Raw genomic sequence first — 19,672 nt, 5'->3', positions numbered from 1 at the left:
CCTCAGGTGAGATTTATACCATATGCAAGACACAGCGGCCAGCCTGTGATTTGTGCCTTTGAGGTCATTGCTGAGCCTTGTCTGCTAACCCCAGTGCAGTGCTGTCATCGACGTGGCCTGAGACTTCCTTCAGCTTTTGTGCTCCCCCACCTTCTAGCCATCCTAGGCCTTAAGAGGCTCACAGACAAGCTGGGCCCCTGGACAGCCCTGATTCAACTTGCTGGTCCACCAGGGTGGAATAAGGAAGCAACTTGTCCGGCAGATACCTTAGCCTAACTAGTTGTCTCACACTTGACCAACTGGAGCAATATATTCACAGGAGGTTAGTGCAGGCCCCGCTTGGCTCCTCCCCCTCTCCTGCAGTGGTCCCTGTGTTGGCTTCCAATTCGTTTTGGCCCCATTCCCAGGAGGACACGGTTTAGGATGTTATCACCTAAATGTTTTGGTCTTTGTAGCCTAAAATTAGGCGTGAAATTTGATATCTAAAAATCTGAAAAGGTAGCCCCAGGGGATTATTATTTTTTTGAAGCTAGTAACAGTCTTGAGCTTTACATAGAAGAAATGGGGAAGCTAACTCCTAGAAAATCTGAGTCTGCCCTGCTGAGCATGGTTGAGGGACAGGTGAGGCACCACCGGAGAGAGGCACTGGCTGGAGGTCCAAAGAGGTTTAGAAGTGGGCAGAGAAACAGCTGGAGAGACTCGGTATGTGTCAGCTGCCGAGAGCAGACTTGGCGAGGACCTGGGGGTGCTGTCGGTGCCAAAGAGGGACTAGATCTGTGGGCTCCAGGCAGGACCTCCTTGGTTCTCCCCTTTTCTTCACCTCCCAAACCTGCGTCTGCCTCTTACATGGTTCTTAACTGACACACTTCTTACCATCCCTGCTGCCTCCTGCCCCTCCTCAGCTCCGTCAGAGTGCTCTGGCAACACTGCAGTAGTGTCCTAACTAGCCCCCTGCGGCCAGCCTTGACCCCTCCAGTCTGTTTTCGACGCTACTTCCAGAGCAGTTCTCTGCTTAAAACTCTTTAGAGACTCTCCACTTTTCCTGGGACCAAAGTGTGATCTGGCAACCCTGTCTTTCGGCTCTGTTCATGCTGTTCTTGCTTTCAGTGCTTCTTTCAGCCCCCAGAATAAGCTGACTGCCTGTTCCAGCACCTTTGCAATATGCAGAGATTGAACTTTCCCTCCCCAGGGCATAGGTAATCCCCGTTCATCTGTTGCATCCAACGCTTTCTTAAGACCATTTACTCATGTGACATGCGATCACATGACGTCAGACTTTCATCACTAATTTCAAAGTGAGCATTCAGCATTGTCCAGCAGAAGACTGTTTTTTGCAGCTTCTCTTCTCCCTTCCCTGACTGGTGATCCTGACTTGTACTTGATTGAAAAAACAAACAATGAACTCAAGCTGTCTCTCCTGTCTTACCAGAGCGGCGGGCTCATTTGCCTCCATATCCACTAACTCGGACTGTCCTGCTGTCAGGAGGGAAGAAACAAATATCCTCCTCCTACTGAAGACCAACCCTCTCCCTGGGATTCACGAGCTCCTATCCTCTTGGGGTGCCCTCTCTTCTCTGCATCATTAGTAACCGAATCGTTTCCATTAGCAGAAGGCATGTGTTTGCATCCGCCATTTGGGAGCGGTTCCTCCTGCACCCTCTCCTCCCCAGTTTCACTCCAGCCACTGCCTCATTTCCGTGTTCTCCGGAAAGGCAAGATTTCTTTTTTTTTTTAATCTTTGCACATAAATGTTTTTATTTATTTAAAAAAGATTTTATTTATATATTTTTAATTTTAATTTTAATATTTTTCATTGTTGTTCATGTACAGTTGTCTCCATTTCCCCCCATCATTCCTCCCACCCCAGCCACCCCCACCTCCCACACTCGTTCCTACCCCACTTTGGTTTGGTCCATGTGTCCTTTATAGTTGTTCCTAAAAACCCTTTCCCCTTTTTCCTTATCCCCTTCGACCTCCCCTCTGGTTACTGTCAGTTTGTTCTTAATTTCAAAGTTTATGGTTATATTTTTCTTGCTTGTTTGTTTTGTTGATTAGGTTCCACTTATAGGTAAGATCCTATGGTATTTGTCTTTCCCTGCCTGGCTTATTTCACTTAACATAATGCTCTCTAGTTCCATCATGCTGTCTCAAAGGGTAGGAGCTCTTTTCTTCTTTCTGCTGTGTAGTGTTCCATCGTGTAAGTATTCCAGAGTTTTTTGATGAAGAGCAAGATTTCTCGGAAGAACCATTCCTATTCACCATGTCCACTTCTTTTCTTCCATCTTCTCTTTATCTTGTTCCTAGGGTGTCATATCCTTCACCGCACTTGTCAGGGTCAGTGACTTTCTCCAAGTTGTGAAGTTCAGTGGCCAGTGTCAGCCTTCCAGCAGCAGCAGCTGGCCACTGTCTGTGGCCTTTTGCTCACGACTCTCCCTCCCTGCTTGCTTCCGCCTCCCTGGCCCTTCCTTCTCCGTCTCCTTTGCTGCCTTTTGAATGTTGGAGTGTCCCAGAGCTGTGTCCTCGCCTGTGTCTTTATGTCTTCCCTCTCCTGGGGCTTTAGAGTACGCTCTGGGACCTCCAAATTTACACCCTCAGCCGGACTTTCTCCAAGTCATACGGTCAGCTGTCTGCCTGACATCACCTTGATGTCTGAAAGATGTGTCAGCATTAGTCCATCCAGAGCCAGACTCCCTGTTCTGATCTTCCTCGTGTCAGTTAACAGCACTGCTGTCTGTCTGATTGGTGTAGCCGAAAGCCTGTTTTCCGCAATCCCCGTATCCATCAGCAAGTCCTGTTGCTCCCACAGTCAGTGTGTACCCCTGTTCATCTCTTCTACTAGTCTTGCCCGGACTCCCACAGCACAACCTACACTACAGACCATTCAACACAGAACAGCCAGGGGGTCTTTTTAAAGAACAGTTCAGGTTATGGCTCTTCCACACTTAAAACCCGGCAGTGGATTTCTATTGCCCTCACAGTGAGATCAGAGCTTCCTGGCCCGGCTCTGCCTGTTTCTCTGTGTTTATCACCTGCCCATCTTGTTCACTGCACCCCAGCCACCCAGCCTTCTTTCTGGTCCTCAAATGTCCCAACTTGTTCTCATCTCAGGGCCTCTGCCGTAGCCGTTCTCTCCAGCCGGAGTGCTCTTTTCCTGGGTGTACCCAAGGCTGGCGGTGTCTCTGCTGGATATCAGCTCTGCAGGGCCCTTTCCTGACCACTCTGTCTAAAGGAACTCAGCTTCTACTCACTGCCTCAGGGCCTCCTTCCTTCCTTCCCTCCTCCTTCCCTTACTTCGAAGTACTCATCGTTGCTGCCACTGTGTGAGCATCTGCCTGTCTTTGTGCCTGCTCCTTAGTGACGTCTAAGCTCCACAATTCTTCTTTGCTGTGCATTGCCACTGCCATACATGGCAGATGAGGGGTGCTCATTAAGTACTTGAACGTGCAATTAAGAGCTCACCATTCTAGCCATGACATGTTTAGAAAACTGGGGAGAGCGCCATGCTTCTTTGGAGTCAGGAAGGCCTGAGTTCCAGTCCTTCCTCTGTGCTTTGCTAGGGCTCTTGGATCTTTACGAGCCCATTTCTTCATCTGTAAAATGGGCTTGATATTAGTCCCTGTCTTACCGTCTTACTCCGAGGACTGAATGCAGTTAGTGAATTTAAAGGATCTGACACCGATAAGTGCTTCATAAACGTCAGTTCCTTTCCCCTTATACTTTCCGTGTGACAGGATGTCAGGGGGCACATAAACAGTGCCTGGGCTCTGACAGGACCCTTGGACTGGACCATTAAAAAGGTCCCGGTTATAGTGACAACTTAATGAATCTACTGTTCACGTTTCTAGCAAAGGAACACTTGAAATATTTTATTTAACAGCATACCACTTTAGTGTATTATAATGGCTTCTTTCACCACCTTTTACTACCCATTTGTAAAGTCTTTTTCCTGGGTTTTATTGTGTATTGTTTGGCTGTGAGTAATGGTGCTCCTTTGGCTAGCCGGATAGTGATCGTCATTATTTTTAATCTATATTAAGGGAAGGAAAGGAAGGGAAATTTAGCTTAACATGTGTAAAACACAAGATATATTTTTAATAGTCTGGGTTTGCTGAATTTTAAGATGGTTTGTGTACTCTAAATGATTTCATATTAGAAGTGATAAATGCACCAGACATTTTCATTTTGTTTTTTGTAATTTTATTTTTTATTCTGTTTTGGTTTGCGGGAGCTGTCTCATTTGAATTGAATTGACTGCCCCACAGCTAGAAGGTCGGAATCCAGGTACGAGACCAGCCCCTGCCCCGAGAGGGCTCAGGGGGGTAGGTGGCCACGGCTAGGGCTCCTGTCACTGCTGGTGGTGGCGCAGACACAGAGCGAGGGAGGCTCAGGGTGCCGGTAGAGGCAGTCTGACTATCCCACAAGGGTCTGAAATAAGGCAGGCAGGAGAAACTGCAGAGAGAAAAAGAAAGATCAGGCACCGCTGGGGGCCTCTCCTGTCCCCGCCGCTCCCCTGACCGGGGCTGCTTTTTGCAGGCGCATAGCCACAGCTTTCCAGCCTCTCCCACTGTGCTTGCCCCTCCACTTCCTTTTTTCATCATTTGCTGTCCCAATTTCATAATCTCTTCTTTTTTATGAATTTCTTTTCTCTTATGTTTTAGATGATGTAAACATGCTTATTTTAAAATCTTCAGATTGCTTCGTTTTTTCTATATTCTTGAGTGTGAGTTCTCGCTTGTTAGTGTGTTATCTTTCATAGAAGTGGGTTTTGCTGGCAGGCTTGTTTTGCCTGTAGTAACAGCCCCCCTTCCATCCCCTACCCTCACCCTCACCCTCACCCTCACTCGCACCCTTTCCGTATGGCGGTTTTGCCTCAACCTGACTTTCGAAGGCGTATGAAATTTGCATGGTTCTTCTTCTACCATGGGAGTTGACTTTCTTGTCCCACTGCTTTCTGCAAATACCCTTTCTCCTGACTTTGGGTCTCTCCTGTTTCTGACCTTTGGATAAATTTTATCTTGACTTTGAATCCTGTAGTGCATCTCAAAACATTTTTGCTGTTCTGGGTTTGTGCTGTCCTTTGTGGGTGTAGAGCAGTGGGAGGGGCTCCTGTGTGTGCTGACTCCGCCTTCTGGACAGGAAGCCTCTCCATTCCTTCCTTATGCCACAGCCCGCATCACCTTGCCACAGCACGTGTGGCCATGCTGCACCCTCGCACAGAGCCTTGCAGTGGCTCTGCTTTCCTTAGCGTGGCTGGCTCCTCCCCTGCCTCACTCCCAGCCCCACCTCCCTGTTCTCCGGGGTGTCCTGGCTGTGCTCATGTTGTTTTCCGTGCTGCGGCTCTTCCATTTCCCTTTCCCTGGCCAGCCTGTATCGACTCTGCAGTCCTTTCTGACCTTCTCCTGCGACCCAGTCTGGACCCTGGAGCCGTCGTTCTGTAGCCCTGCCACACTTGCACGGTGCCGTGTTTCTCTCTACCCGGTGGAGGAGTAACTTGTGTACATGCCTGTCTCCAACAGCAGGCTAACTCCTCGCAGGCTGTTCTGCACCCCCAGTGCCCACTCCAAGGATTCTTCTTGAACTACTCCGTGGTCTTTTACATGCTGGTTTAATCTGAGTTCCTGGGAAAGCAGAGCCTGAGATAAGGACTTGGGTACAAGTGGTTTATTCGGAATGCTGATTCTAGGGAGTAGGAAGGAGGAAGCAGGGAGAGGAAGATGGAAATGAAGGCAAAGCCAATAAGGGCACCTTATCGTTCCCACCACTACTGTGGGCAGCTGGGACTTGGTCCCACTGGGCACCCTCTGAGGGACGGCACTGACTGTGCCTTAAAGTTTTCCCTCCAAAGATGGGAGCCTGGGGTGTTTACTCAACAGTTCTCTGCCTTCATTACTTGAGGGTATCCCTTAGGTACTCACCGGTCTACACTCCCTGCTGCCCTGCCGGCTGGCCCAGAGAACTCTGGGAAAAGTCCCACGGCAGCGGAGTGGGCAGGGAGTGCTCGAGGTGGGCCTGCCTGTGCGAGCTGTCCACACAGCTGCAGCTGGGGTCCGAGTGAGGCCCAGGGTGTGCGGCAAGGGGCGTGAGAAGCATCTGCTGCCCGTACACTCTCTCATTTGACCCTCAGAGCTGTGCTGTGGAGGAAGACTTACCTTACTTTCAAAGACTCGCAGGTAGAATTTGAGTCCATTTGTGTTGGGTTTTAGAACCACTGCTCTTTGGATTAGGAGCTGTTTATAATATCACTTTATTCAATACCTAGTTACTGAGCACTGATTCTGCACTGTGACCAGGTCACTGATGGATCCACCAGGCTGGCCAGCTTCATCCAAAGCCAAATTTACCCTCCGAATGCAGGAATAGGGCCAGAGGGGCAGGGGGGCGTTGCATTGTCATGAGTACTTTGTGACCCTGTTTGTTTTTTTCTTAGGTCCAGCCTGCATCCGGGCAGACATGTGGCCCCCTCACTTGCTGTGTTGCTTATGTCAAATTAATTCTCTTTTTCTTCATGAGATAGACATGGTAGTACCTACCTTGTGCGGTTGTGAGGTGACAGGGGATAAAATACTTTGAGTGGCTCCTGACGTGTGGGCGCTCCCTGTGTTTAGCTTAAACAGAACTTGGGCCAGTTGTGAGGAAAACCTGGGAAACTGCATGGGGGACAAGGCCAGAGCAGAAGGCTTAGTTCTGCCACTTCTTTCCCTTCTGGTAAAACAGGCCCGACCTTCTGAAGGAGCTGCGTGAACTGCTTCTGGAACGAATATGCTTGCCAGAGCAGGACGTTTCTGGAGAGCACCCTGGTGGGAAAACTGAGAAGACACTTAAGCAGATGGCTGTTCAGCTAAGAGGCGAACTCGGACAGTTCCTCCAAGCCAACTCATTTTCCAAGCCCCTTGGTGACCTGAAGTCACCCTGGGGAGCCCAGCTGGTGAAGGCTGCTGAGCCGGCCAAGGTGGACCTGAAAGATGCCTCGGTGCAGACCACGGCCATGGAAGGCGACACGCTCGCATTCAAGCATGAAGGCAGGAGGGAGGCTTGGGAAGAGACACCGACAGACGCCGCATTCAGCACTGAGCATCAGCCCGAGAACTTGGGCGGGATGCCAGGGCGACAGGCCGCTCCCCCTTCCTTCTTCCATGGGACTGACAGAGTGAGTTTTCTGCATGTCACTTATTTTGTACAAACAAAAGACTTTGAAGATCTCCCAGGTTTGTCTAAAACTGGAGTGATAGAAAACCCGGCGTCCTCCTCTGCCTGCACTTATCGTGGCCTCTGCTTAGGGATGTGCATCAGTCCTAACCTTCCCGAAGGTGTGACTGCTGTTTCCCCGTCTTTCCTCCCCGATCCCAGCCTTATCTTATTTATCTCACCATCTTGACACGTGCTTTCCTCCTAAAAATAGTCACATGTGCGCCTCTATCTATAGCTTTCTCTCTCCTGTTATGCAGTCAGGCACGTCTTCTCATAATGGCTGTGAACACCTGCATTGTGTAGAATGCGCCTAAATTTATATAATTCTCACCTACCTATTGCTGGACATTTACCTTTGCAGGATACAATAAAATTGTAGTAGCAGTTTTTAGGGGCAGGGACGAGAAGCTAGGTTCTCGTTTGTGCAGACTCTGTGTCTGAGAGGTCCTATTCTGTGGCTGGTGTCTGCATCCCATGATCCTTAGGAATCGGAGCTGAGGAAGCCGGATCCTGAGGGCCTGTGTTTGCCTGCAGTAAAGGGGCTGAACGGGGACCCTCACCGTGCCTGGTGCACAGCCATGCCCTTTCCCTGGGTCAAGCCACCCGCCAGCCCCCGTGCTGGCCTGAAGTGGTAGGGTCTGGTTTTGTTGAGTGAATGTATGCATTTTGTTTCTGCCAAGATGCTGTCTCCAAGTTTCTCCTCAAATACAATCCAATACAGCTTATTAAAAGCTGACTCTCCTGGTACTGTTTGATTGGGCCTTCTGCTGAAGTCCTCCTGGGAGGAGGGGTTGGGAGTGGGAATCCCCACGGCAGGGAGATGTCAGAGTTTGGGTGGAGGAGGAAGTAGGTTGTGTGTCTGATAGTGCTCTAGTGGTGGCTATTGGTGTTCTTGTTTGGCATGGGTGTTTCCTGTCTGAGAAATCAACTTTACCGTGTCAGAATGGAGAATTAAGTTTATTTTCTGACCACCAAATTACTGCTTTTGTGCATTCCAAAGATGGATAGATAGATCATTAGCAAAATTGCTTTTGATTGTTTTAAATTTTGTACCAAAACTGTAATTTCTAGAAAAGGGTTTTCTAAAGATACCAGTATATATATATACATACATACACACACACATACACATACACACGCACACACGCACACACATATATATATATATACTACCATTTATATTAATGGTTCTTGAGATGCAATTTGGCTAGAATAGAAATGCTCTCCTCTTCCCCATCTCCTTTAGATTCTACCTGTATGTTAGGAAAACTGGAATCCTCCCCCACGCCTTTGTATGGCAGATATCATTCTGTGTTCAGGAAGTTTAGATAATTGAATGAACTTAATTTCCCCAAATATACTGATGTACTTCATTGAGTTTGGAACTGTCCTTTTTGCTTGTGTAAAGGAAAGGTAACTGCTTATTTTTTAGCGTCTGCTTTGTGTGCCAGGATGGTGCTAGGTACCTGTGCACACATCATCACGTTTATCCTTTTCATCCAGCATGTGAGTTAGGTAATCATTACCTGCCTTTTACTTGGGAAAAAGTGTAGGCTGTGGAAAGCTCAGAAAACTGTCCACAGTGACTCAGCGGTTAGGAGGAGGAGGAGGGGTATAACCTGAGGCCCTGCTTCAGATGTTGACAGGGGCGTTACAAGGCAGCCTTTCTCAGGAAGAGAGCAGCCCTCTTACCACCCTGGTGGCCTCCATTCTATGCAGAGTAGAAGAAAATTCAGTGATTTTCTTTGTGGTCTTTGGTTAGTCAACGCATCAGTAATCCTAAGGCTTAAGCCGGTACTCTGGTATCCTGTCAAAAAGGTCATCACTGCAGTTCAGCTGTGGAACAAGGAGATGGATATACTTCTGGTTGTTTAGTTTGAGAGGCGAGAGGATGGACTTTACAGCTGTTGTACCCGTGATTGCATCGGGCCTGGCCATATAGCTACTTTGAGTTCTCGGGTAGATCACCCAGCCTTTCCCAGTGTCTTGAATGGGATCAGTGTGACCTAGAGCTCGAGACTGCCATGATGAATAAATGGGGTCATGTGTGGTAAGTGCCTCCTACATGGTAGGAGCTCAGTGCGTGTGCCTCCTTGTTCCCCTTCCATTGCCAAGTGAGAAGTTCCATCATGACATCTTTAATAAGGTGGTAGGTGGGAGTCTGTTCAGCATCCATAAGGTAGCATTTTCTGGGGTGTTATTTTAGAACCGGCATTAGGTTGACTGACGACAGTCTTCTAGCCTGAAATTGGCTTTGGCATTTGTGCACTTGGAGATATGTTTTTGCTGCCATCTGACACACAGATTTGGATCCAAGAATAAAGATTGGAGGAGACAGAGGACCAAGCAAAAGACTGTTATTTTCCAGTCCTTTTTGATGAGGCATCCACCTCCTCCCAAAGGGGTCTCTTCACCACCACAGTGTTCTCGTCCTTGAACCTGTCCTCTCCTCTTCCCTGGAATTTCAGGGCAGCAAGTACCTCACTTTCCTTAACATAGATTCTGAAGAGCTGGTGTAGGTTCCAACTGTCTAACCTTGTTTATAACATTGACTGTTTTTTTTTGACATCTCAGTTCTTTGTCTGGAGAGTAGGCATGATAACTTTGATTATCCTGTGAACTTGGGGAATACAGAGTTTACTCGAGGGATCTGGGAGAATGTGCTTGAAAGCATTTTATGTCCTAGAACGTGCAAGAAGGGGTTTTCCCTCCTCTTTCGTGCCCGAGAGACCTTGCCCATTATTTATTTCCGGGCTCCTAAGTATTTCCTGTTCTCCTCAGGTTCCTTTTCCACCACTTAAAAATACCTTGTGTAGATATAATTCACATCTCATACAATTTATTTATTGAAAGGGTACAGTGTAGTGGGTTTTTAATAATGTATTCGTAGAGTTGAGCAACCATTATTATAATCAATTTTAGAACATGTTCATTGTTCCAGAAGAAACCTTGAACCCATTAGCAGTCACTTCCCGTCCCCCCTGCCCCTGCGCCTGCCCATCCTATTTGTAGGCAACCACCGACCTCCTTTATGCCTTTATATATTTGTCTGTTCTGCATAGTTCAAATAAATGGTATCCTATACAATGTGATCTTCCATTCAGCATAGTGTTTTCAAGGTTCATCCGTGTTTTAGTCTGTAATACTACTTCATTTATTTTTACTGCTAAACAGTCCATTGTATGGATACGGTACCTTTAATTTACCCATTCAGTAGTTGATAGACATTTGGACTGTTTCCAGCTTTTGGTAATTACAGATAAGGTTGCTGTGAACTTTTTCTGTGCACATTTTGGTGAGCATACATGATTTAATTTCCCCTGAGTGTGTACCTGGGAGTGGAATTGCTGGGTCATAGAGTGAATCTGTGTTAACCTTTTGAGGAACTGCTGGCCTGTTTTCTGAAGCATCTGCTCCTCGTTGGCGTTTTCACCGGCGAGGTAGGAGGGTTCCAGTTTCTCCTCATCTTGGCTAACTCTTTATTCTCTTCTTTAGTATCGCTGTCCTAATAAGTAGGAAGTGGCACTGTTTCATTGCAGTTTGATTTATATTCCCCCGATGACTGATGAGGTTGAGCATCTCTTCATGTGCTTATTGGCCATACGTGTATCTCCTTTTGAGAAGTGTCTATCAGATCCTTTGATAGACCTTTTAATTGAGTTATTTGAGTTTTTATTATTGAGTTTGAGTATTTTTTATATATGCCTAGATTTAGTCTCTCTCCTCAGTGTTTGAATATGTTTAAAATTCCCCCACTGGAAAGGCACCCTCATTTCGCCTCTTAAGGTACTGCTTGCTTGTTCATTCCACAGCCGTTATGGACTACCTACTGTGTACTAGTTCTTGTACTGGAAGCTGTGGGTAGAGTGTGACCAAGGAATGCAGAGTCCCCGAACCCTGTCTTGCAACAACCAAAGAATAAGAATTGCGTAGGCATTTAATTACAGTGGTACTAATGCTGTCTCAGGAGAGTTGTTAGAGAGCAGTGAGTATACAACAGGCAGATCTGACTTTGTTTTGGAAATTGAGGCCCATTTTCCTGAGCAAGGCACATTTGAACAGAGTCCTAATGGATGTATTGGGATTAGTTGGCGAAGTGGGGGGTGTGCAAGAAAGAGTGCATTGGGTGGAGGAGATAGCGTGTGCCAAGGCTCTGAGGTGACAGGACACTAGCATTTTGAAGAACTGATGGAAGGTGAGTAGTTGGCAGTGGGGAAGTGAGAATGGGCAGTAACTCAGGCCGTAGGTCCTGCACAGCGTGGGCTGTGGTCAGGACTGACCTCATCACAAGGAACTGGGAAGTGGTTAAACTAGTGTAAGCCGGGGAGATGAGTGGTAGGTCCGCCTTTTCTGTTGAGTATGGAGAGTGGACTAGAGAGGGCAAGGGGGAGTGTTGGGGGGACCACTCAGGATGCTGTGGGCCGTCGCCCATCTTAGAGTTGGATGGTGGCAGTGGAGAATGAGAAGAGTTGAAAGAATTCAGAGACAACTTGGGAACTGGAATTAATGGAACTTGGTAAGTGATGAAAATGTGTGATGACTATAAAGGGAAGTTTTAAAGGGATTCCCACATACTAGGTTTGCCATAAACTGATGGTGCTTTGATTTGCCAAGACGGAGACTGCTGAAGTGGCACAGCTTTGGGGGCGCTGGGTGATGGAATTGAAGAGTTGAGTTTTCATTTGACTTTGGAGCACCTGGGAGCCCTTGAAAATGAAGATGTCTGGGATAGGCGCATCAGGAGCTCTGAGCCTGGGGACTATTTCAAGGATCAGTAACTTGGTAGCCATCGAACACTTTAGTAGGAGGTGGTTCTGGTAGGCTAGCAGGGGTGGGAGGCAGATTGGCTTTGTTTGGGGAATGGGTGGGAAATGAGGACATAGACAAGGAGGAAGAAAATGTTTCCCAGAAGATCGTTTTGGAAAAAAGACTGCCATGTATGGAACATCTGGAGTAGCCAGAGGGACAGTGGGCCAGGGCCAAGAGGGGGTCGAGGAGGAAAAGTTGGACACATGCTCAGCAGCGGAGGGACTTGCCAAGATATAAGCTCTGTAGACTGGGAGGCAAACATGGATGCCAGCGTAGGAACCAGAAGTCTGGACAGTGGTGTGCATTCTGTTTTATAAGATTGGCATGAGACAAGTCCAAGAAGCACAGGGAGTCCCAAACAAGATGGACGCAAAGAGGCCCACTCCAAGACACATAAAAATTAAAACACTAAAGGTTAAAGATAGAAAGAGAATCTTAAAAGCAGCAAGAGGAAAGCAGTTCGTTACCTACAGGGGAATTCCCATAAGTCTGTTAGCTGATTTCTCCAAAGAAACTTTGCAGGCTAGGAGGGATTGGCAAGAAACATTCAAAGTTATGAAGAGCAGGGACCTACAGCCAAGGTTGCTGTATCCAGCAAAGTTATCATTTAGAATCAAAGGGCAGATAAAGAGTTTCCCAGACAAGAAAAAACTAAAGGAGTTCATCATCACCAAACCATTATTATATGAAATGTTAAAGGGGAAGAAGATTAAAACTATAAACAAAAATGGCAATAAATACATATCTCTCAACAATTGAATCTAAAAAAACAAACTAAGCAACTAAGAGGAACAGAGACAGAATCATGGACATGGAGAATGTCTTAACTGTTGCCAGATGTGAGGGGGTGTGGGGGAAATGGGTGGAAAGGTGAAGGGATTAAGAAGTACAAATAGGTAGTTACAGAACAGCCATGGGGATATGAATTACAGTGTAGGGAATGGAGTAGAACTTACATGCACAACTCATGGTCATGAACATGGTGGGGGACTGGCTGAGGGAGTGGGGGTTCTGGGTGGAAGGGGGCAAAGGGGGAAAATCAGGATAACTGTAATAGCATAATCACTAAAATATAGTTTAAAGAAAGATTGGCATGAGCCTGTTGACTGTGTGACAAAGGAAGTGTGTTCATTGCTGACTGTGTGTGTGTTTTCAGGAGGCTAAGAAGTCCCGCTTGCCTGTCCTGATGAAACCGTCCCAGTCGTTGGGAAGTGTGTGTCGGCTCCCTGACCCACAGGAGGTGGTGGCCCAGCTGCGGGGCCAGATCTTGGAGCTGCAGCAGGAGCTGAAGGAGTTGAAAATTCGCAATAAGCAACTTCACCAAAAGTTAATTCTGGCTGAAGCAATGATGGGGGAGAGCCCAGTGCCAGACAAAACACTCCTGAAAGGTAAGCACCTAGAAAAATGTTTTCCCCACGAGCTAGATGAACGACCTGATAGAATGGCTTGAAATGTCAGCCTTGTTGTTTAGAATTGCAATAAGTTTGAGTATAAATTTTACGAATTGCAGTGATTAATCTTTACTCTTGACAGATATACATCAAGGGAAACAATCAGGAAAATGAATCTATTGTTTTCACTTTCTTCGGTCGCTGGATACATGGGCTCGCAGCACTCACAGGTCTTTCGAGGTCACTGCTCCCTTCACTTGGGGTTGTCTGCAGGGGCCCCTGTTGTGAGGGCTTCAACCTGGGCCTTTTTTCCGGCTTGGTCTGTGAAAGCCTCAGGCATGTGGCTTGGGGCATCTGAAAGTCCTCTTTGCTGGGCTCTTGGGATCGTCCAGGGCTAATTCCAAGCACTACTGACCTACGTCTTGCTCTGCGGGTGACCAGCCTCCCTACCCATTTTGAGTCTGCTGTCCGTGCTCTCCTGAGAGCTCCCGAAACAGAGAGCCCCTGGGTCAGAACATACTTGGAGGGAGAATCTCACATGGGTCCTCTAGGATGGGGCAGTGGCTCTCAGAGATTTGGGACCGCTGCCCCTTTGTGCTGCTGAAGAAAGTGGAGGGCCTCTCACAGAACAAGGGCACCTGCTTTCCAGAGGGTTCTTGAGTCCACGGAGGTACTTAGGTCAACTCCTGGTTTTGAACATCTGCTATAAGCAGAGGAGAGCAACATACAACAATGAGAACAGTAGCAATAATCTTTTATTTATCTATTCGGAAAGTGTTTATTAAATCCTTCTGTGAGCCAAGCTCTGCTGTAGTCACTGGGGAGACAGGAGTGAACAAGTCAGATGAAGTCTGGGTCTAGCTTACCTCCTTGTCGGGGGAGAAAGACTGTTAGCCAGTAAGCCGATAAAGGATGTGTGGGATGGTGTGGAATGGGGGTAGTGTTTGCTAACATACATGGAATGTTCTAGAAAGTATCCTTGATGAGGTGGCTTTTAAATAGAAAGCAGGGGGAAGTGTGTGGACTGCTCCTCTTGGTAGAAGGAACAAGGCCAAGTCCCTGGTATTGCCTTGAACTTACAAGTTGGATGAGTAGGAAGAAGGTCAATTGCATGGCTGCAGTGGAGTGAGAAGGTGGGAGATGGAAGAGGTCAGGGAGGTAGCCGGTTGAGCAGGGACTTGCAGGCCCTTCCGGGCCGCTGTCTTTCGCCCCAGGTAGGCCCAGGAACTGTTGGAGGGTTCTGAGCAGCGCAGTGATATGGTCTGGCTTAAGCTTTAAAGCAGGGGCTTGTAAGCTGTGGCCTGTCTGTATAGTTTCATTGGAACGCAGCCATGCGCAGTCACCGGCACAGTGTCTGGGACCGCGCTCGTGCCGCCGCGGCAGAGTCGAGCGGTCGCAGGAGAGACCCTGTGGCTCCCGAAGTCTAGAACATTTGTTGTTTGGCTTTTCAGAAAAGTAGGCCAGCCTCTCTCTACTACAGGACATCTTGAATGTGAGCTGCCGGAAGGATGGAGTGGTCATGCAGTAAGTGGGAGAGCCTGCAGGAGATGCAGGCCTTAGGGGTCCGGTTCCGGACTTCGGGGAAATGCCTGCTGGCCGTCCCATTGGAGATGTTGAGTAGGCAGCTGGAGGCCGGTGCGTCTGGAGCACGGGGAGGGGTCTGGGTGGGAGCTCAGAACATAGGAAATAATCAGCATACTCCTGGTATGTGAAGCTGTACGACTTGGGGACATAGGGAGTGGCTCTGGGCACTGAGAGTGGGGTTCTTACTAAGCAGAGGCTGGACTGAGAAGGAGCAGCTGGTGCTCGAGGAGGGAAGACAGGTGTGACAAGGATGGGGGACTGGCCTTGGCATTGAGCCCTGTGGGAGTGCTCGGTGACTCTGAAGGGAGCTGTTCCAGTGGAGGGGTAGGCTTGCCTGGCACGGGTTCCAGAGAGAGCACAGGGGACAGCAGCTGCAAACAGCAAGAACAGGCAGCTCTGAGGGATTAGAGCCACAGGGCACTTAGAGCCACTTCGTCACGGAGTCGGGTAACCATGGGTGATCGCCCCAGTGGTTTAGTCTGACAGCATGAGTCGCAACGCCGGAGTGTTTAGGGAAGAGAGAATGTTGTGGAAGTGCCAGTGAAGAGCAAAGGCACCTCCACCCCAGGCCCACGATGCAGGGGATGTGGGGGAGAAGCAGCCCTGCTGGGGAGGCGTGGAGGTGCACTCTAAGGGCGAGCAGACTGTGCAGGGAAGAGAACGAGGTTATTTGGGATTTTGTCAGTGAAGGGTTTGCCTGCCGAGGTGGGAAAATGGCATCGTTAGGGCAGGGTGTCAAACTCATTTTCACCAGGGGCCACATCAGCTTCAAGGCTACCTTCCAAGGGCTGCATGTAACAGTTAAGTAGTTACATTTATACAGTCCTAAAATTATTTCAGCCCTTGGGAGTCTGGGAGCCTTCCTGGGACCGTGAAAAGCCTGCACCTATTGCTTGTTCAATACACGGCGAACGAGTACACTGTCCGTTCTAATACATGATCTAGCTGAGTCCCCTTCCAGTCGTTCGGAGGCAGGTGCCGTGACGGTCCCTGTTCTATCGCCAAGGCAGCGGTTTTAGAGGTGGAGCGGCTTGGCTGCAGTCACTGACTTCCCCGGCTAGGTTTGAAGCAGCCTACCTGACCTCAAAGCCCGCGTCCTTGGCTGTGTCATAAAGCTAGTACACGGTGCTTTGCTTGTGGATTTCACGATGAGCTGTAGCCAGGGTGTTTTCCATTGAATTTTAGGTTCTTTCGTGGGTTTACCATATTTGTGGTTTCAAGATAAGTTGGCCTCTGGCAACATTGCTCTTCTCCCCTTCCCTCCTCTCGCTTCTCTCCATCCACCGCCTCCCCCAAGCAGGCATCTCTTCACCTGTTCAGCGAGTGACCCTGAGCACTTCCCCCAGCCTCACACTGGGTGTAGGAGACGGAGAGGAATGAGAGAGTCTGCCTTCTGGGGACTCGCAGTCTCGTGGGGTGGGAGTCAGCATTAAAATCAGTGTGGGTCAGGAGGTGGGGACACTTAAAGAGGGGAAAGATTTTTATGGTAAAGGTGACTCAGCCAGACAGGTGCTCTGGCACTTGGCCGAGGGCTTGCTCCTTGAACTTAACAATTTTTTAAAATTAATCCTTGCCCAAAGTATGCTTGTTGATTTTTAGAGAGAGAGGGAGACGAGAGAGAGAGAGAGAGAAACATTGATTGGTTGCCTCTCCTACATGTCCTGACTGGGGATCGAACCTGCAGCCTTTTTGGTGTATGGGATGATGCTCCAACCAGTTGAGCCATTTGGCCAGGGCTTAACAATGTTTTTACTTCTTGCTCAGACCCCAGGGTTTCTCGACCAAGTCCTACTTTCTTCCAAAGTTGCCCAGAAGACACTGGGGCCTCCCTCTGGGGAGAGGTGGGCATGAGTCTCTAGAATTCATTTTCTCACTCATAGTTTTTTGAGAGCCTGGACTTAAACCATTTCAGACAAGCTGCAGTGTATTTATGCTTTTTATGTCCTGTTATGGCAGCTCGATAGATTAATTTTATCTTATAAATTGCATTTTGCCTCCCCAGTGTTTTTATTTCCCTGTTGTATCTTTGTGTTCTTCTCAGTTGCTTGGCTAAGTTTCAAGCCAATGTTTCTATTTATTTTTTGTTCTCCTCGTGAATGCCTATAGTCCAGCCCCTTGTGGGAGCAGCCTACCAGGAGTGCCAACAGGAATTAAAGCCACGCCCCGTGTCAGGAGAAATGAGGGAAGGGACAGTGACAGTGGTCAGCCAAGATCACTCAGAATTCAACCCCTCTGTGTATTGAACACCTACTGTGTGCCAGGCACCATTTGAGGCGTTATATAAAAATTATTACTAAGCTCTGCAGCAGCTGTCTTAAGGCATCATCGTCATTCCCATTTAACATGTGAGGAAGCTGAGGTTTTTAAAAAGAATTGGTCCCGGGTCACCCAGCTGGTAAGGAGGTGGGTGAAGCAGGGTCCAGCAGGACGTCATTCTGAGATGGCCAGTTCATTGGTCAGACACTCTTCTCCCGGGCTGGGTTCCAGTGGTTCAGCCCAGAAGGACACCGCGTGCTCTCCAGATGTCCGCCCCTTGGTCAGTGGCGTTCTCTGTGGCGCTGGCCATTGTTCTGTGTGCACGGTCAGCCCCTGGCCACCTGGGAGAAAGGGTCAGAGGTGAGCCTGAGCTGACACCTGTTTTGTGGGGTTTGCTGGGCAAGTCAGTGGGAAGGGTACAGACATGTGAGTAAGGCCCCGGGCAAGTTGTACCTCTTTTTTCTTAAAATTATGAATTATTATAAACATAGACATAAGCACGAAGGATAATATAACAATATTCGTGTTCCCATTCAATCAGTGTAAACCAATACTTACATTTTTTATTTTACCTTAGATCTCCCCACCTCCTTTATTTTAAAAACACCGCCATCAGTCTGTAAAATACAACTGTCTTCAGGAACCCGAAGTTTTCTGTGGGGTAGCTGTGAGAAGACCAGCCTCCGGGGCGGGGCCTGCCCCCAGTGGTGTCTGCGTTCCCAGTGCCTCTCCTCAGTGCACTGGAAATATGGTCATGTGCTCCGAGTGTTCTGGGCTTTGAGGAGAAAAGCCACTCCACCAGGCCATAAAGTACACCTCAGCTGAGTTGTAGAAAGTTCTGAAACTGCAGTATTTCCTATAGTGCAAATAAGTGGTCCTTTACACATGCTGCTGCCTCTCTACTGAATTTCCCCCTTTAATTCTTGCCTAGCCGATGCCTCTTCTTCCTTCAGGCCTCGCTAAGTGTCACTTCAGACAAGGCCTCCCAAATCCCCAGTTGTTTAGACACTCCCATTAGCCCCTCCCCTCCTCCATATTTCAGTCTTGAACTGACTTGCTCAGTGGCTGTGCTCTGCAAGGCTGTGCATGATGCCGTTTCTTCTTCAGTAACCCCCGCGCTCCTTGCTCCTGCACCCCCGATACAGGAGACAGACCCTGACTGTGGGAGGGACGGGGCGTTCAGAGTGGGGGCCTGTGCTGCCGGCTCTGGCGGGGCCTCTGCTGCTCACTCCCCCGGAGCCTTGGGCAGGGTCTTCCCTCTCTAAGCCTCAGTGTCCTCTTCTGTAGAATGGGAACACTAGTGGTGCCTCGTGGGTGGTTAGGAAGGTCAAGTGGGCAGCGTGGGACTGCTGGGAGCCTGGGCCTGGGCCCGGCGCAGAGTCATGTGTCCTGAACATGCAGGTTCACTCCGCCCACCAGCGTGTGCAGTGCTCCCCCCCCCACACCCTCTGGGCAGTGACTTGTAAATGAAAAATGGCAGCGCCTCCTTTGGAACCTCGCCGAGGGCCACAGAGTAGCGGATCACACGGCTGCATTGCCATGCCGGCACTGGAGCCTGGACGTCAGACCTTCACCTCTGCTGAAGCACAACTTGCTGTGGGGTGGGGACACCTCCGGAGTCAAAATTATGAGTGTCGAGTGTCTGACTGTTCGGTTTGTTGTTCTGGAGGAGCAGAGTTTAAAGTGGAGGTCTGAAGGTTTAAAGTGGTGTGAGCATGAGCACGCACACCCTCCCAACCGTTCTGGGGGGTGGGGAGTGAGCGTGGGTATAGCTAAACCTTGGAGCCGGCCTCCGTCTCTGTTCAGAAGGAGGTTTGTGTGGCTCTTATGTTTCTCTCTGCCTCATGATTACTTAACAAAACTCATCAGAACTGATCTCCATTCTCACGAGTGAACATTGCTGCTTGCCATGAAATTCCCTTATCATACGGTTGTTATAGCAAAGCTATTTCCTTGTCTTGGAGGGTGATGCAGTGGGGAACAGAGCCTTGTTGAGAGCCCGCCCTCTGTCTCTCTCCTCCTCACTCAGCCAGCAGCACCTCCTGAGTCCCTTCTCTGCCCCAGGCCCCGTGCCAGGCACTTGGGGCCATGGAGGGGGGCGAGGCGGTCCCCACCCCAGAGGGCCTCAGAGACCAGTGGTCAGAGCAGCTCTTGTGCAGTGGGGGCTGCCTCAGGAAGGTTTCCTTTAGGTCAGGTAGCAGCTGCTTTCTCAAGTAGAAGGTTTGTGTTACGGCATTTCCACTGGGAGCAGAGAAACAAGAAGGGATTTAGGAGCCTTGGGGAGCAGTTGCAGAACCCAGAAACTGGAGTATTCAAAACAGTCCAGCAAGGACTTTGTGGACTTTTCTTCCTGAGACGGTGCCTCGGGCGGCTCGTCCAACCCATGGCGTTTTCCAAGTCAGAGCTGGAAGGCCTCCGTGATAACATCTTGCCCGTATTTGAAC

At 48.9% G+C, this 19,672-nt stretch overlaps 1 protein-coding gene across 3 annotated transcripts in view; it reads left to right on the top strand.

Annotated features, from left to right (window-relative positions):
• CDK5RAP2 (CDK5 regulatory subunit associated protein 2) overlaps positions 1–19,672 on the top strand; it is a 165,893-nt gene that overhangs the window by 99,211 nt on the left and 47,010 nt on the right. For all 3 annotated transcript variants that reach the window (XM_037059158.1, XM_037059157.1, XM_037059156.1), the window contains 2 exons: positions 6,715–7,147; positions 13,154–13,385. In XM_037059158.1, coding sequence (XP_036915053.1) covers positions 6,715–7,147; positions 13,154–13,385 — 665 coding nt within the window. The remainder of the gene's footprint in view (positions 1–6,714; positions 7,148–13,153; positions 13,386–19,672) is intronic.

The sequence above is a fragment of the Sturnira hondurensis genome, unplaced genomic scaffold, assembly GCF_014824575.4.
Source record: "Sturnira hondurensis isolate 20B ecotype Veracruz unplaced genomic scaffold, ASM1482457v3 Scaffold0010448, whole genome shotgun sequence".
In the NCBI taxonomy this organism is placed as follows: domain Eukaryota; kingdom Metazoa; phylum Chordata; class Mammalia; order Chiroptera; family Phyllostomidae; genus Sturnira; species Sturnira hondurensis.
Note: the sequence above shows the minus strand (reverse complement) of the source record. Positions and strands in the feature narration are given on the sequence as shown.